The sequence below is a fragment of the Rhinoraja longicauda genome, chromosome 20 (genome assembly GCF_053455715.1).
Source record: "Rhinoraja longicauda isolate Sanriku21f chromosome 20, sRhiLon1.1, whole genome shotgun sequence".
Taxonomy (NCBI): domain Eukaryota; kingdom Metazoa; phylum Chordata; class Chondrichthyes; order Rajiformes; family Arhynchobatidae; genus Rhinoraja; species Rhinoraja longicauda.
This window is the reverse complement of record NC_135972.1, coordinates 20,136,116-20,150,392: the sequence shown is the minus strand read 5'-3', so window position 1 is coordinate 20,150,392 and position 14,277 is coordinate 20,136,116. Positions and strand designations below refer to the sequence as shown.

At 47.3% G+C, this 14,277-nt stretch overlaps 1 protein-coding gene across 1 annotated transcript in view; it reads right to left on the bottom strand.

The window, feature by feature from the left end:
• Window positions 1–14,277, bottom strand: part of mybpc1 (myosin binding protein C1) — a 103,324-nt gene that overhangs the window by 85,919 nt on the left and 3,128 nt on the right. The window contains exon 2 of the mRNA XM_078417469.1: window positions 3,270–3,536. Coding sequence (XP_078273595.1) covers window positions 3,270–3,536 — 267 coding nt within the window. The remainder of the gene's footprint in view (window positions 1–3,269; window positions 3,537–14,277) is intronic.

The window sequence follows — 14,277 nt, the reverse complement described above, 5'->3', positions numbered from 1 at the left end:
CTGTGACCACGTGGGATTTCTCCGGGTGCTGCGGTTTCCTCCCACAATCCAAAGACGTGCAGGTTTGTAGGTTAATTGGCTTCTGTAAATTGCCCCTGGTGTGCAGCATAGAACTAGTGCAAGGGCGATTGTTGGTCAGCACGGAGTTGGTGGGCAGAAAGGCCTGTTTCGACATTGTATCTCTAAAACTAAAACTAAGAGCATTAGCTAACAAATCTTATCACGTTTAAGGTCAGGCTTGGTCAAAGAGATGGGCTCTGAAATAGCAAGCATAGTTGAAAAACAAGGAGCCACCCGAGGAAGGTTTTAGACTTTAGAGACAGAGCGCGGAACAGAACTGGGCCACTGAGTCCGCGTCGACCAGCAACCAGTCATACACTAGTTCTATACTGTACACTAGGAACAATTTACAGAAGCCAATTACCCTACAAACCTGTGCGTCTTGGGAGTGTGGGAGGAGACCGGAGCACCTGGAGAAAACCCACGCAGTCACGGGGAGAATGTACAAACTCCACACAGACGTAGCAAAAATGTTAATCTTTGAAACGCTCTGCCTCGTGGAGCGAGCGAGGCCGAGTCTGCATGGAAGACTTCTGATAGACAAGAGGGTGAAAGATTACTGGGAGCAGATGGGAATGGGGGAAGTTACAATCTGATCAGTCCTGACCCTTCTGAATGGGGGAATGGGCCCGAGTGGTTTAAGGATGTCATTAAGTTGGAAAGGGTGCAGAAGAGATTCACCAGGATGCTACCTGGGCTTGTGGGCTTGAGTTTTCGGGAGAGGTTGGGTCGGCTGGGACTGTTTTGTTTGGGGTTTAGGAGGCTGAGGGGTGACCTCAGAGGGTGGTGGGTGTATGGATCAAGCTGCCTGAGGGGGTAGTTGAGGCAGGTTCTATATCAACATTTAAAAAGCACGTGGGCAGCTACATGGATAGGAAGGATTTAGAGGTATATGGGCCAAACACAGGCAAATGGGACAAGCAGAGATGGGGCATCTTGTTTGGCATGGATGGTCTGTTTCCATGCTGTATGACTCTATGACTTTCTGACTCGTATTGAGGTGTACAAGATCATGAGTAGCATGGATAAAGTGAACACTCACAGCCCTTTTCCCCCAGTGTAGAGGATTCTAAAACTAGAGAGCATATGGTAAAGGTGAGAGGCGAGAGATTTAAGATGGACCCCAGGGGTAACTTTTCACTCAGAGGGTGGTCAGTATCTGAAATGAGCTGCCAGAGGAAGCGATAAAAGCGAATATAATTCCGACTTTGAAAAGACGTTTGGACAGATACATGGATAGGAAGGGTTTAGAGGGATATGGGCCAAATGCAGGCAAACAGGACTAGCACAATAGCCTAGATCGGCCAAAGGGCCTGTTTTGGTGCTGTACAGCTCTCTGGCTCTAGGGCTGGGTATTCTATTCCTGCTCTTAACTCGTATGTTCGTATCTATGTAAGAGGGATGGAGAGGATTAGGGAGGGAATTTCATGACTTGGACAGCTGGCAGTACAGCTGCCAATAACAGAGTGATTATATTTTGGGGGATATTCAAGAGGCCAGAATGGGAGAGCACTTTGTCACTGGTTTCAACAACACCCAAACGCACAGGGGACTGTAAGAGACCTTTCACACAAAGCGTAGTGGGTGTATGGAACGAACTACTGGAGGAGGTAGTCGAGGCAGGTAGTATCGCAACGTTCAAGAAACATTTGGACAGTACATGGATGGGATAGGTTTGGACCAAATGCAAGATGGTAGGACTAATATAGATGGGACACATTGGCCGGTGTGGGTAAGTTGGGCTGAAGGGCCCATTTCCACGCTGTATTACTCTGTGATTCTATGATTCTAAATGGCTCAGTCACCCTGTAGCAGCAGTGGGGGGGAGAGGCTTACCCAGGCAACTCTGACAGCAGTGGCACAGCAGTAGAGTTGCTGCCTCACAGCACCAAAGACCCAGGTTCGATTCTGACTACGGGGGCTGTCTGTACGGAGTTTGCACGATCTCCGCGACCATGTGGGTTTCCACCGGCTGCTCCGGTTTCTTCCCAAATCCCAAAGACATGTAGGTTTATAGGTGAATTGGCTTCTGCAAATTGTAAAATTGTCCCTAGTGTGCAGGATAGTGTACAGGGTGATCGCTGGTTGGCGTGGGACAGGGTGGGTCGAAGGGCCTGTTTCTGTGCTGTATCTCTAAAGTCTAACAACAGCACCTTCCAAACCCACCAACTCTCCCACCAAAAAGGACAAGGGCAGGCGGGACAGAGAGCCACTGCCACTTTGCAGATTCCCTTCCAGATCATCTGCCTTTCTAAGTTGGTGATGTATTGATGTCACCCCAACAAGGCTGTGCCTAAACCCTGGATAGACACAAATGCTGGAGTAACTCAGCGGGTCAGGCAGCATCTCTGGAGAAAAAGAATAGGTGACATTTTGGGTCGGAACCCTTCTTCAGACTCTGGACCTACCAGAAGGGTCCCGATCCAAAACATCACCAATCCATGTTCTCCAGAGATACTGCCTGAGTTACTCCATAACTTGGCATATGTTTTTGAAAACCAGCATCTACAGTTCCTTGTTTCTACATGTTCACAAGTAAAGTATCCATACAACCCACAGGCAGTCCGTCTGAATCACAGCTCCCTGTACTATTAAATATCCCATAACATCGTTACCTTTGTACCAACAGGAATCTCATACAAGATTGACAGCGATCAGACCATGAATGAGAATTAAAAAACTGCTGGAAATAGGAAAAATAGTGGAAAGCGCTGGAAATATTCAGCATCAGGGTCAACAAAAATAGAAGAGACAGCAGATGCTGGAATCCTGAGCAAAACACAAAGTGCTGGAGGGACTCAGTCGGCCAGGCAGCATCTGTGGAGGGAATGGACAGACGATGTTTTGGGTCGGGACCCTTCTTCAGTTTGATCACAGAGTCCATGCTTCAGATTGAAGACCTTATATCAAAATGGGAAAAGTCAGAAAAACAGCCATTTGAACAAAGGGAATGAATGACATTAATTGCTTGTTCCAAAGATAGACATAAAGTGCTAGAGTAACTCAGCGGGTCAGGCAGCATCTCAGGGTCAGGAGGAAAAGGATGGATGATGTTTTGGGTCAGGGCCCTTATTCAGACTGACCCAAAGCATCACCACATATTTTTTCTCCAGAGACGGCTGCCTGATCTTTCGGTACTTTGCTTCTATCTTTGGTGTAAAGCAGCATCTGTGGTTCTTTGTTTCCACAATAGCACATTCCAATCCTACCTTCCTCCTTGACCTTGAGTTCAAATTTGACTTTGGAGGTTCCACTGATGATGGCGTACACCACCTCATCATCCCTCGTCACGTTGTTCACTACCAGCTTGTGTTGCACTCCTTCCGATGAGATTGTGTGCTTCTCACTGGCTTGGATATCTTTGCCGTCTTTTTGCCATTTGACTTTAGCATCTGCCTTGCCGACCTCAGCCACAAACTCCGCAAGGCTCCCGGCGGTCACCTCGAGGGTCTTGGGTTTCTTGATAAACGCAGACACTGTGGGAGAGAAACCATCATCACGGCCACATCACGTCCAACTGAATACCGCCTTCGAGAGCCTGTGATCTCCTGGCATGGTTCACGGGATGTAGGGAAGGATCTTCCCAGATTTTCCCCCCACCCCTCCTTGTCCCATGTCCATCTTCTCCCACTGGTAGGTCCTGACCTCCCATCTATTTCACTGGAGGCCCTCGGACTATCTTTAATTGGACTTTGGACTTTACTTCATCTTGTACAAAATGTATTCCCTTTATTCTGTATCTGTACACTGTGGCCGGCTCGACTGTAATCATGCATCGTCTTTCCGCTGACTGGATAGCACGCAACGAAAAAGCTTTTCACTCCACCTCGGTACACGTGACAATAAACTAAACTAGCTAGCTAATTGTTGCTGTGTCACCAGCCCAGGGAGTACCTTGTTTCTGGATGTGGTGGAAATGTGTAAACAATCAAATACGTACAGTTCAGGATTCATGGAGTCACAGAGCATGGAGACAAGCCATTCCCTGGATTCTGGCTCTTCCTGGATCGCATGCGACTTAACCAACCAGTCTAGCCTACCATGCCGGAACACACTGTGGGCGGCACAGTGGTGCAGCAGTAGAGCTGCTGCCTCACAGCGCCAGAGACCCGGGTTTGATCCTGACCACGGGTGCTGTCTGTACAGAGTTTGTACCTTCTCCATGCGACCGTGTGGGTTTTCTCCAGGTGCTCCAGTTTCCTCCCGCGCTCCAAATATGTGCAGGTTTGTAGGTTAATTGGCTTCGGTAAAGATTATAAATTGACCCTAGTCTGCAGGTTGCATCTCAGGAGAGAAGGAATGGAAGGGTCTCGACCCGAAACGTCAGTCTGAAGAAGGGTCTCGACCCGAAACGTCACCCATTCCTTCCCTCCTGAGATGCTGCCTGACCTGCTGAGTTACTCCAGCATTTTGTGAATAAATACCTTCGATTTGTACCAGCATCTGCAGTTATTTTCTTACACTAGTCTGCAGGTTGGTGCTTGCGTGGGTTGATCGTTGGTGGGTGTAGACTCTGTCACAGGGAGAACGTACAAATGCCGTACAGATGTTGGAAAAATATTAATCTTTGAAACTCTCTAACTCGAGGAACAGGCGAGGCCGAGTCCGCTGCTGTGTTGCTCTGAATTTTTCTAGCGTCCGGTATCTAATTGTATGGAAATCCTGAGGGTTTAGCACCCTTTTCCACACAGTCCTTTTAAACACGCCAGGGCAAGTTCCCCAGACAGCCCACTTAGTCAGCACCTGCTCAGAAGAAATGTCCGAACTCCATTCCTCCTTTCTTACCCCCGCACCACATTCACACCACAGGTGTAAGGAGTTTCACTCGGGATAGGCTTGACCTTTTCAAGATGGATTCTTTTGAGACACAGAACTTCAGAATCTCAAGGCCTGAGGTGTGTTGTGTGCTCGGGAGGTCCAGAAGACATGATCAAGGAGAACTTTGAATGACTGCTTGCCAAAGTTCGCCTTCACTGGGAGCTGCCTAACTTCACAGTAACAAGCACAGATAGGCCCTTCAGCCCAACTCCTCCATGACGCCCATCTATGTGAATCCCTTTTGCCCACATTTAGCCCATATCCTCTGAACTTTTCTTGTCCATGTATCTGTATAAACATCTTTTAAATATTGTTGTTGTATCTACCATGCCCCTCGGTTTCCTAATAAATTTGTCTCCTCTCACCTTAAACCTATGCCCTCCAGTTCTTGATTTCCCTGCTCTAGAAAAGGAATCTGTGCATTCACCTTATCTATTCCCTTATACACCGCTATAGGTCCCCCGTCCCCCCCCCTCAGCCTCCTGCGCTCCAAGGAGTAAAGTCCAGGCCTGCCCAATCTCTCCCTATAGCTCAAGCCCTCGAGTCCTGGCAACCTCCTCGTAAATCTTCTCTGCACCACTTCCAGGCTTAATGGCATCCTTCCTATAGCAGGGTGACCAAAACTGAACACAATACTCCCTGTGCGGCCTCACAAACATCTTGTACAACTGTAACATAATGTCCCAGCTACTCTACTCAATTCCCCAACGGGAACTTGCTTGGGTCTGTTGTGAGTTCATTCTTAGTTGACCTTTCACATCTCTGTTGCATCGTGGCACTGCAAGGCTGGGGGAGGGTGGACGGTCTCTGGTCCCTTTACATCTAACTTTCCGTGTCAGAGACTGCAAGATAAACGTGGATTTAGGGAGCAACTCAGCTACAAGTGATACCCCTTTCTTCCAGATGATCCCAATTCATTTACACCAAATTGAGACTGAACAATAGCACAGTGGAGACGACGGATTCTCGCTGGGCCAGGCCGACCCCGACTTCATCGACCCAGTGCCGCCAGGACACCGGGCCAAACGTGAGGAAATAAGAACCTGCACATCTCCTTGGGCCAAGATCGGACTTTTCAGAAACTTGCAAGTTACAAGATGGCGCTGGAACATGGTGACTCTCTGCGTGCTGTTCCAGAAGAGGATCTATTGTACTCGTATACAGTATGACTGGATAGCATGCAGAACAAGCTTCTCACTGTATCGGAAGACATAGCCACAATGAACTAAACTAAACCTATACTGTATGCTCTTCAACTTGATCACAAGTATCCCTGTTATCCGACCACCATCAACATGCTACTTGACGGAGATTGCTCAACAAACCAACTACAATGTAAGAGAGGTTAGAAGACCATAAGACATCGGAGCAGAAGTCAGCCATTCAGCCCATCGAGCCGACCCCACCATTCGATCAGAGGTGATCAAGTTTTCCCTCTCAACTCTATTCTCCTGCCTTCTCCCCATAACCTTTGATGCCCGTATTAATCAAGACATACCTCAAAAGGACTAAGCTGGCTGCACAGGAGGTAGTGAGAGGTGCCACAGAAATGCTTTGTTCCCTCTGTCCCCATGGACGAGGAGATCAAATTGCTTTCCCAGTTTGTATCGCAGCGGCTTGCATGCCCCGACTCAGCTACCTAAGCAGGTTGGGATTCGCACTCATGCCTGTGGCTGTCAGGGAGGTAAATCTCCGTGGAATCTTTGCCTGAACCCTCCTGATCCTATCCACGGTCTAACATTGCAGCCTTGCATTACTTCAGCCTGACCCAACTGCATGCCATGTGTGACATTTTCCCGAGCCGGTCGCAGAAGGGGCTCAGAGTTCCATAGTGTGTTGCTCATCCCTGTCTGCATTTCTATATTTACCCAACAACCTTCAGTGTGTTCCAGCACCAGTACCTTTCACACAATGTTTCCTGCAGACTTCTCTAAGGGGCAGTTTTCAGGGACAGTTTCTTCCCAGCTGTTATCAGGCAAATGAACCATCCTATCACCAACTAGACAATAGACAATAGGTGCAGGAGTACGCCATTCGGCCCTTCAAGCCAGCACCGCCATTCAATGTGATCATGGCTGATCATTCTCAATCAGTACCCCGTTCCTGCCTTCTCCCCATATCCCCTGACTCCGCTATCCTTAAGAGCTCTATCTAGCTCTTTCTTGAATGCATTCAGAGAATTGGCCTCCACTGCCTTCTGAGGCAGAGAATTCCACAGATTCACAACTCTCTGACTGAAAATGTTTTTCCTCATCTCAGTTCTAAATGGCCTACCCCTTATTCTTAAACTGTGGCCCCTTGTTCTGGACTCCCCCAACATTGGGAACATGTTTCCTGCCTCTAATGTGTCCAACCCCTTAATAATCTTATACGTTTCGATAAGATCTCCTCTCATCCTTCTAAATTCCAGTGTATACAAGCCTAGTCGCTCCAGTCTTTCAACATATGATAGTCCCGCCATTCCGGGAATTAACCTAGTAAACCTACGCTGCACGCCCTCAATAGCGAGAATATCCTTCCTCAAATTTGGAAACCAAAGTAGAGAGTGTTCATGAGCTACTGTCTACCTCATTGAAGACCATTGGACTATCTTTGATCGAACTTTACTGGACTTTATCTTGCACTAAACGTTATTCCCTTTATCCTGTATCTGTACACTGTGGATGGCTCAATTGTAACCATGTATTGTCTTTCCGCTGACTGGTTAGCACGCAACAAAAGCTTCTCACGGTACCTGGGTACATGTGATAATAAACTAAACTCAACAAATAGTCAGAAAGACATTGTCATGGTGGTTCTCACCCATTCCACTCAGGCTTCAATTGTCATTGGGTCACGACTGCAATGGAATGACTTGCCTCACCAGAACTGTTCAACGCCTGAAGATACCAGCTCATAGGAGTGGTTAATGGTTGTATAATTGGACTGGCTCAGAGCCTTTAATTTAGACTTTGGAGACACAGAACAGAAACAGGCCATTCGGCCCACTGAGTCCACACTGACCAGCGATCGCCCCACACACTACAACCATCCTACTTACTAGGGACAATTTATAATTTTAACAAAGCCAATTAGCCTGCAAACCTGTACATTTTTGGGATGTGGGAGGAATGTGGAGTACCTGGAGAAAACCCACACGGTCACAGGGAAACCATACAAACTCCGTGCATTCAGCACCCGCAGTCAGGATCGAACCCAGGTTTCTGGCTCTGCAAGAAAGCAACTCTACCGCTACACCACTGTGCCATAGAGTCATACAGCATGGAAACAAGCCCTTTAGCGTAACTCATCCATGCTGACCAAAACGCCCCGTCTAAGCTAGTCCCTCCTGTCTGCATTTGGCCCATATCCCTCTAAACCTTTCCTATCCATGTTCCTGTCCAAATGTCTTTCAAATATCATACCCGCCTCAACTATCTCCTCTGGCAGCTCGTTCCATATACCCACCACCCTCTGTATGAAAAGGTTGCCCCTCAAGTTTCTATTAAATCTTTTTCCTCTCATCTTAAACCTCTGTCCTCTGGTTCCTGAATTCCCCTACCCTGGGTGAAAGACTATGTGCATTCACCCTATCTATTCCTCTCATGATTTTGTACACCTCTATAAGATCACCCCCCAGCCTCCTGCCCTCCAAGGAATAAAGTGCTAATCTGCCCAGCCTCTCCCTATAACTCAGGCATCCTCTTAAAACTTCTCTGCACTCTTTCCAGCTTAATGGCATCTTTCCCAAAGTTTCTATAAATTATCCCGAGATATTTTACGCACGACATAGGAGGCCAAGGGTGTGGTAGCATTGAAGAGAGTACAGAGCATATTCACCAGGTGTGCGTGTAGACTGGAGGACTTTAGTTATGGGGAGAGGTTAGAGAGGCTGGGCTTGTTCTCACTGGAGCGAAGGTGATAGAGAAATAGAAGCTTAGAGGGGATAGATGGTCAGAATTGTAGTCCCGTGGTAGGTATCAAAAACACGAGGGCAGAGGTTAAAGGTGAGAAGAAGGGAATTCTGAGGGCAAAGACTGCTCGTGGACAGTCTGCATTTGAGATGTGGAACTCACTGCCAGAGGAGCTGGTGGAATCAGATACAATCACTATGTTGAACAGACATTTAGACAGACGTTTAAATAGACAAGGTGCAGAAGTTTACGGACCTAATGTGGGCAAATGTGATTAGTGTAGAGGTGCACAAAGGTTGACATGGACATATTGGGCCAAAGGGCCTGGGTTTGTGCTGTGCAATTCTATGACTCTATAAGACATTTTTTAACCACCTCTCCTCTAATACTTCTGGCAATCATTTTAAATCTCTGCTCCTTGGTTTTAAATCTCTTCCCCTGCTGAGGAAAATAATCCTCTGTATTTGTTGTTCCTGATGCCCTCACATCTTCAATTCTGCCTCATAAGTCACACAGCACAGAAACAGACCCTTTGGCCCACCTTGTTCATACTAAGTTGGTCTACTGGGCTAATTCCAATTACTTACATTTGGCCCATATCCATCTAAACTTTTCCTATCTATACATTTGCCCAACTGTCTTTTAAAAGTTAACATGGAATAGTACTGCACAACAACAGGCCCTTCCTGCCCACAATGTCTGCATGGAACATGATGCCAGGACCAATTCTTAGCCAATAATCCATATCCCTCCATAAGCATATCCATGTGCCTATCTAATGGAATTTTAAATGCCACTATCGTATCTGCCTCCACCACCATCCCTGGCAGTGCCAGCTTCTGTGTAAAAAACTTGTCCCTGCACATCTCCTGCTCTCAACTTAAAGCTATACCTTTTCTAGTATTGATTATCCCATTCTGGGAGAAAGGTTCTGACTGTCTACCCTATCTACGCCTCTCATAATGTTGTGTACTTCGATCAGTTTGTAAGTTCTGCCTCAGCCTGAAGAAGGGTTCCGATCCTTGACATATGATGAAAGAATGTATCGACTGGGCTTGTATTCACTTGAATTCAGAAGGATGAGTGGAGATCTTATAGAAACAAATAAAATTCTTAAAGGATTGGGCAGGCTAGATGCAGGAAAAATGTTCCCGATGTTGCGGGAGTCCAGAACCAGGGGTCACAGTTTAAGAATAAAGGGTAGGTGATTTAGGACTGAGATGAGGAAAAACTTTTCCACCCAGAGAGTAGTGAATTTATGGAATTCTCTGCCATAGAAGGCAGTGGAGGCCAGTTCACTGGATGTTTTCAAGAGATAGTTAGATTTAGGTCTTAGAGCTAAAGGAATCAAGGGATATGGGGAAAAAGCAGGAACGGGGTACTGATTTTGGATGATCAGCCATGATCATATTGAATGGCCGCGCTGGCTCGATGGACCGAATGGCCTACTCCTACACCTATTTTTCTATGTTCTATCTGAGACGCCACCTCTCCCTGTCCACCAGAGATGCTGCCTGACCCGCTCAGTTACTCCAGCACTTTGTTTATCGCCTTAGAATTCCTTCAGAAAACATTTCTTCACACAGAGAGTGGTGAATCTGTGGAATTCTCTGCCACAGAAGGTAGTTGAGGCCAGTTCATTGGCTATATTTAAGAGGGAGTTAGATGTGGCCCTTGTGGCTAAAGGGATCAGGGGGTATGGAGAGAAGGCAGGTACAGGTTACTGAGCTGGATGATCAGCCACGATCATATTGAATGGCGGTGGAGGCTCGAAGGGCCGAATGGCCTACTCCTGCACCTATGTTTCTATGTTTCAAGTTGGAAATTTAATTGTACAGTAATTCAATAATACCAATAATCACAGTAGCGCCACTTAAAGATGGCCATTGTACATTGTAGAGTGTGCTGTCACTGCTCGAACTTCAATTATATTAAGCATTAAACCAGCCAGACATCACTTGGAATCCAGCAGAAACCTCCTCCTTCCACAGAGTCAATGGAGAGGTGGAGAACAGAGGGACCTGGGGTGCAGGTGCCTAGTTCCCTGAAAGTGACAACACAAGAAGGTATTTAGTACATTGACCTTTGTCAGTCAAAGTATTGTATAGAAATAGCGACGTCATGTTGCTACTGTACAGACGGTGAGGCCGCACGGAGAACTGTTTAGTTTAGTTCAGTTTAGAGATACAGCGCGGAAACAGGCCCTTTGGCCCATCGAGTCAACGCCAGCCATCGATCGCCCGTTCGCTAGTTCTCCGTTAGACCACTTTCGCATCCTTCACACACGGGGGAATGTGCAGAAGCCAATTAACCTACCCATCTTTGGGAGGAAACTGGAGCACCCGTAGGAAACCCATGCAGTCACAGGGAGAACGTACAAACTCTGCACAGACAGCACCCTTAGTCAGGATCGAAAGCCGAGTCTCTGGCGCTGTGAGGCACGAGCTCTACTGCTGCAACATCGAGCTGACCTTAATAGCCAGCATCCTGCCAGAGGGAGTGGTTGAGGCAGGTACAATTGCAATGTTAAAAAGACATTTAGGCAGGTACATTTAGGCAGAGAGTAGTGCGTTCGGCAGAACGCACCATGGGAACTACACTCGCCCCCCTGCAGGACCTATACATCCGGAGGTGTAGATCGAGAGCAAACAAGATTATGAGGGACCCCTGCCACCCCAGCAACGGACTGTTCCAGCTGCTACGGTCAGGCAAACGCCTCTGCTGTTATGCTGTGAAAACGGAGAGGATGAGACGGAGTTTCTTCCCACAGGCCATCAGGACTGTTAACTATTATAACTGCAGGGACTACATTTTCTTTTCTGCATTAATTTTAATTTATATGCTGTAATTGTAATTTTTTTTGCACAATCCGCAGGCATTGCCACTTTCATTTCACTGCACATCGTGTATGTGTATGTGACAAATAAACTTGACTTGACTTGATAGTTGGGAAAGGTTTAGAAGAATATGGGTCAAAGGAAGGCAAATGGGACTAGCTTGTACAGACAGCTAGACTGGCAGGGACGTGTTGGGCCGAAGGGCCTGTTTCAGTGTTGTATGACTCTGGGACTCACATTAACATGTCCCCAGTCGCCCACACATTGTGCCCCAAGTTGATATCTAATCTGCACTAAACAGATCTGAGATGTATCCGTCAGAAAAAAGCCTCTGTAGCCTCCTTAATGCCGGCATGTCTGCTCCAGTGAGCATTTAGTGCGCCTCTCCACTGGGCCAGCCCCGCCACACATTATTGGCAGCCTCCCCTCGGCGAGAGTTACCCGAGAAACCCAAAGGAAGGTCACCTTCGACCAAGATCTGTTAATAGCTGAACATGAGATCAATGGTCCCAGCTGTTGTCTAACAGCGGGATGTCCAGAGCTCAGTGACAGTTGGAGACGAGCCAAGATATCAGTGTACGGGGGAGAAAGTTGCCGTTGGGACAGCACATCAACACCACCACCAAGAAAGTTCAGCTCGGCTCGGCATCCATCTCTGGCGTCAGTACTATTCAAGGGAAAGGATAAAGAAAGGAAAAATCCTCTTCTTCGCTACCTCCTCCTCCTACCGCCTCTTGTCCTCGTTCTTTCTCTGACTCTGAGGGGTAACTTTTTCAACACAAAGGGTGGTGGGTGTATGGAACGAGCTGCCGGAGGAGGTAGTTGAGGCCGGTAGTATCGCAGCATTTAACTGGATAGGTACATGGATAGGACAGTTGGAGGGAAATGCAGGCAAGTGGGACGTGTGCAGATGGGACATATTGGTCGGTGTGGGCAATTGGGCCGAAGGGCCTGTTTCCATGATGTATGTGTCCATGACTCTGACCTTTCTCACCTCCCACTCCATCCACGCTCCACCTCAAGCCAACAATCACCAGCGGGGACTTACGTTGTGGCACGGTGGCACAGTGGTAGAGTTGTTGCCTCACAGCACCTGAGACCCGGGTTCGATCCTGACTACGGGTGCTGTCTGTACGGAGTTTGTGCTTACTCCCTGTGACAGCGTGCGTTTTCCGCGGGTACTCTAGTCCCCTCACACATTCCAAAGATGTGCCAGTTTGTAGGTTAATTGGCTTCAGTTAAAAAAAAATTGTAAACTGTCCCTAGTGTGTAGGATAGTGCTAGCATATGGGGTGATCGCTGTTGTCGTGGACTCGTTGAGCTGAAGGGCCTGTTTCCATGTTGTATCTCTAAAGTCTAAAGTCATTTCTGTGGCACCTTTCCAAACCTTGGGCTTCCCCAAGGGCCCGGCAGCCAATAAAACAGCTGCTTTTCAGCTGTGCTGATGTCTACAGCTGCCATTTTATACAAAGCAAGATCCAATAAATATCAATGAAAGAAATTACCAGACAGTTTTGTTTCAAGAAAAGGTAGTGATTCTGCCTTGGGAACTTCTGGGATTGAATGAAGCTTCCACAAATAGTCATACAGCACAGAAACACACCCAATGTCCCATCTCATTCATGCCGACCAACATGCCCCATCCACACTCGTCCCACGTAGCCCTGTTTAATCCCTTATCCCTCTAAACCTTTCCTATCCATGTACCTGTCTGAGTGTCTTTTAAATGTTCTCATTAACCCTGCCTCAACTACTTCCTGCCTCCTGGCAGCTTGTTCCATATCCCCACCACTAACTGTGTGATAAAGCTGTCCCTCAGGTTTCGATTAAATCTTTCCCCATTTCACCTTAAGCCTGTGTCCTCTGGTTTTCGATTCCGTTACTCTGGTTAAAAGACTCTGTGCTTCATCCAGGATAGTCGGAGTGAAGAGGGAAATCCTGCCTCACCAATCTGACTACGTTTATTGAGGATGCCGTTAAGAAGACTAATGAAGGCTGGACAGCGGGCACTGTCAACATACTTCCCTGAAAGTGGCAACACGGTCCTAGTGCAGGGAAATGGGGTTGATCTAGATGGCCATAATGTTTGGCATTGACGTGGTAGGCTGAGGGGGTCATTTCTGTGCTGTACAACCCTCTGAGTACAACTCACTGATTCAATGAGTAGGGAACCTGCTATGTTCGGTCTTCCTGGTATTTATAGACCCTGTTCTGGCACAAACGCTGTGCTCTCTTTGATGAGCTCCCCTGTGCTTCAATAAACATGCAACTTGGAATCAAGTTCACTCAAGGAATCCAAATGAGTCCCAGGGAGATCGATCACCATCATTGCTGGGACCAACTGCTGGAGATTTAGTCACTGAGACCTTCTTTCATTGTCCACTCTGACACAATGGCTTCAGCCCCATCCATGTATTATAGTTCTTCCAACCTACCACATTGCAGCCTTTGAACTTTTTTTCTTAACTGCACTTTCTCTGGTAACTGTAACACCGTAACACTGTAAGACTATATTCTGCACTCTAGTATATTTCTCTGCACTTGTTGAGTAGAAGATACCAAAGCTTAAAAACACAAACACCAGATCCAGGATCAGCTTCTTCCCTGCGGTTATCAGACTACTGAACGGTCCTTGCATAAGCTAGGGTGTAGCACCGAACTTCCAACCT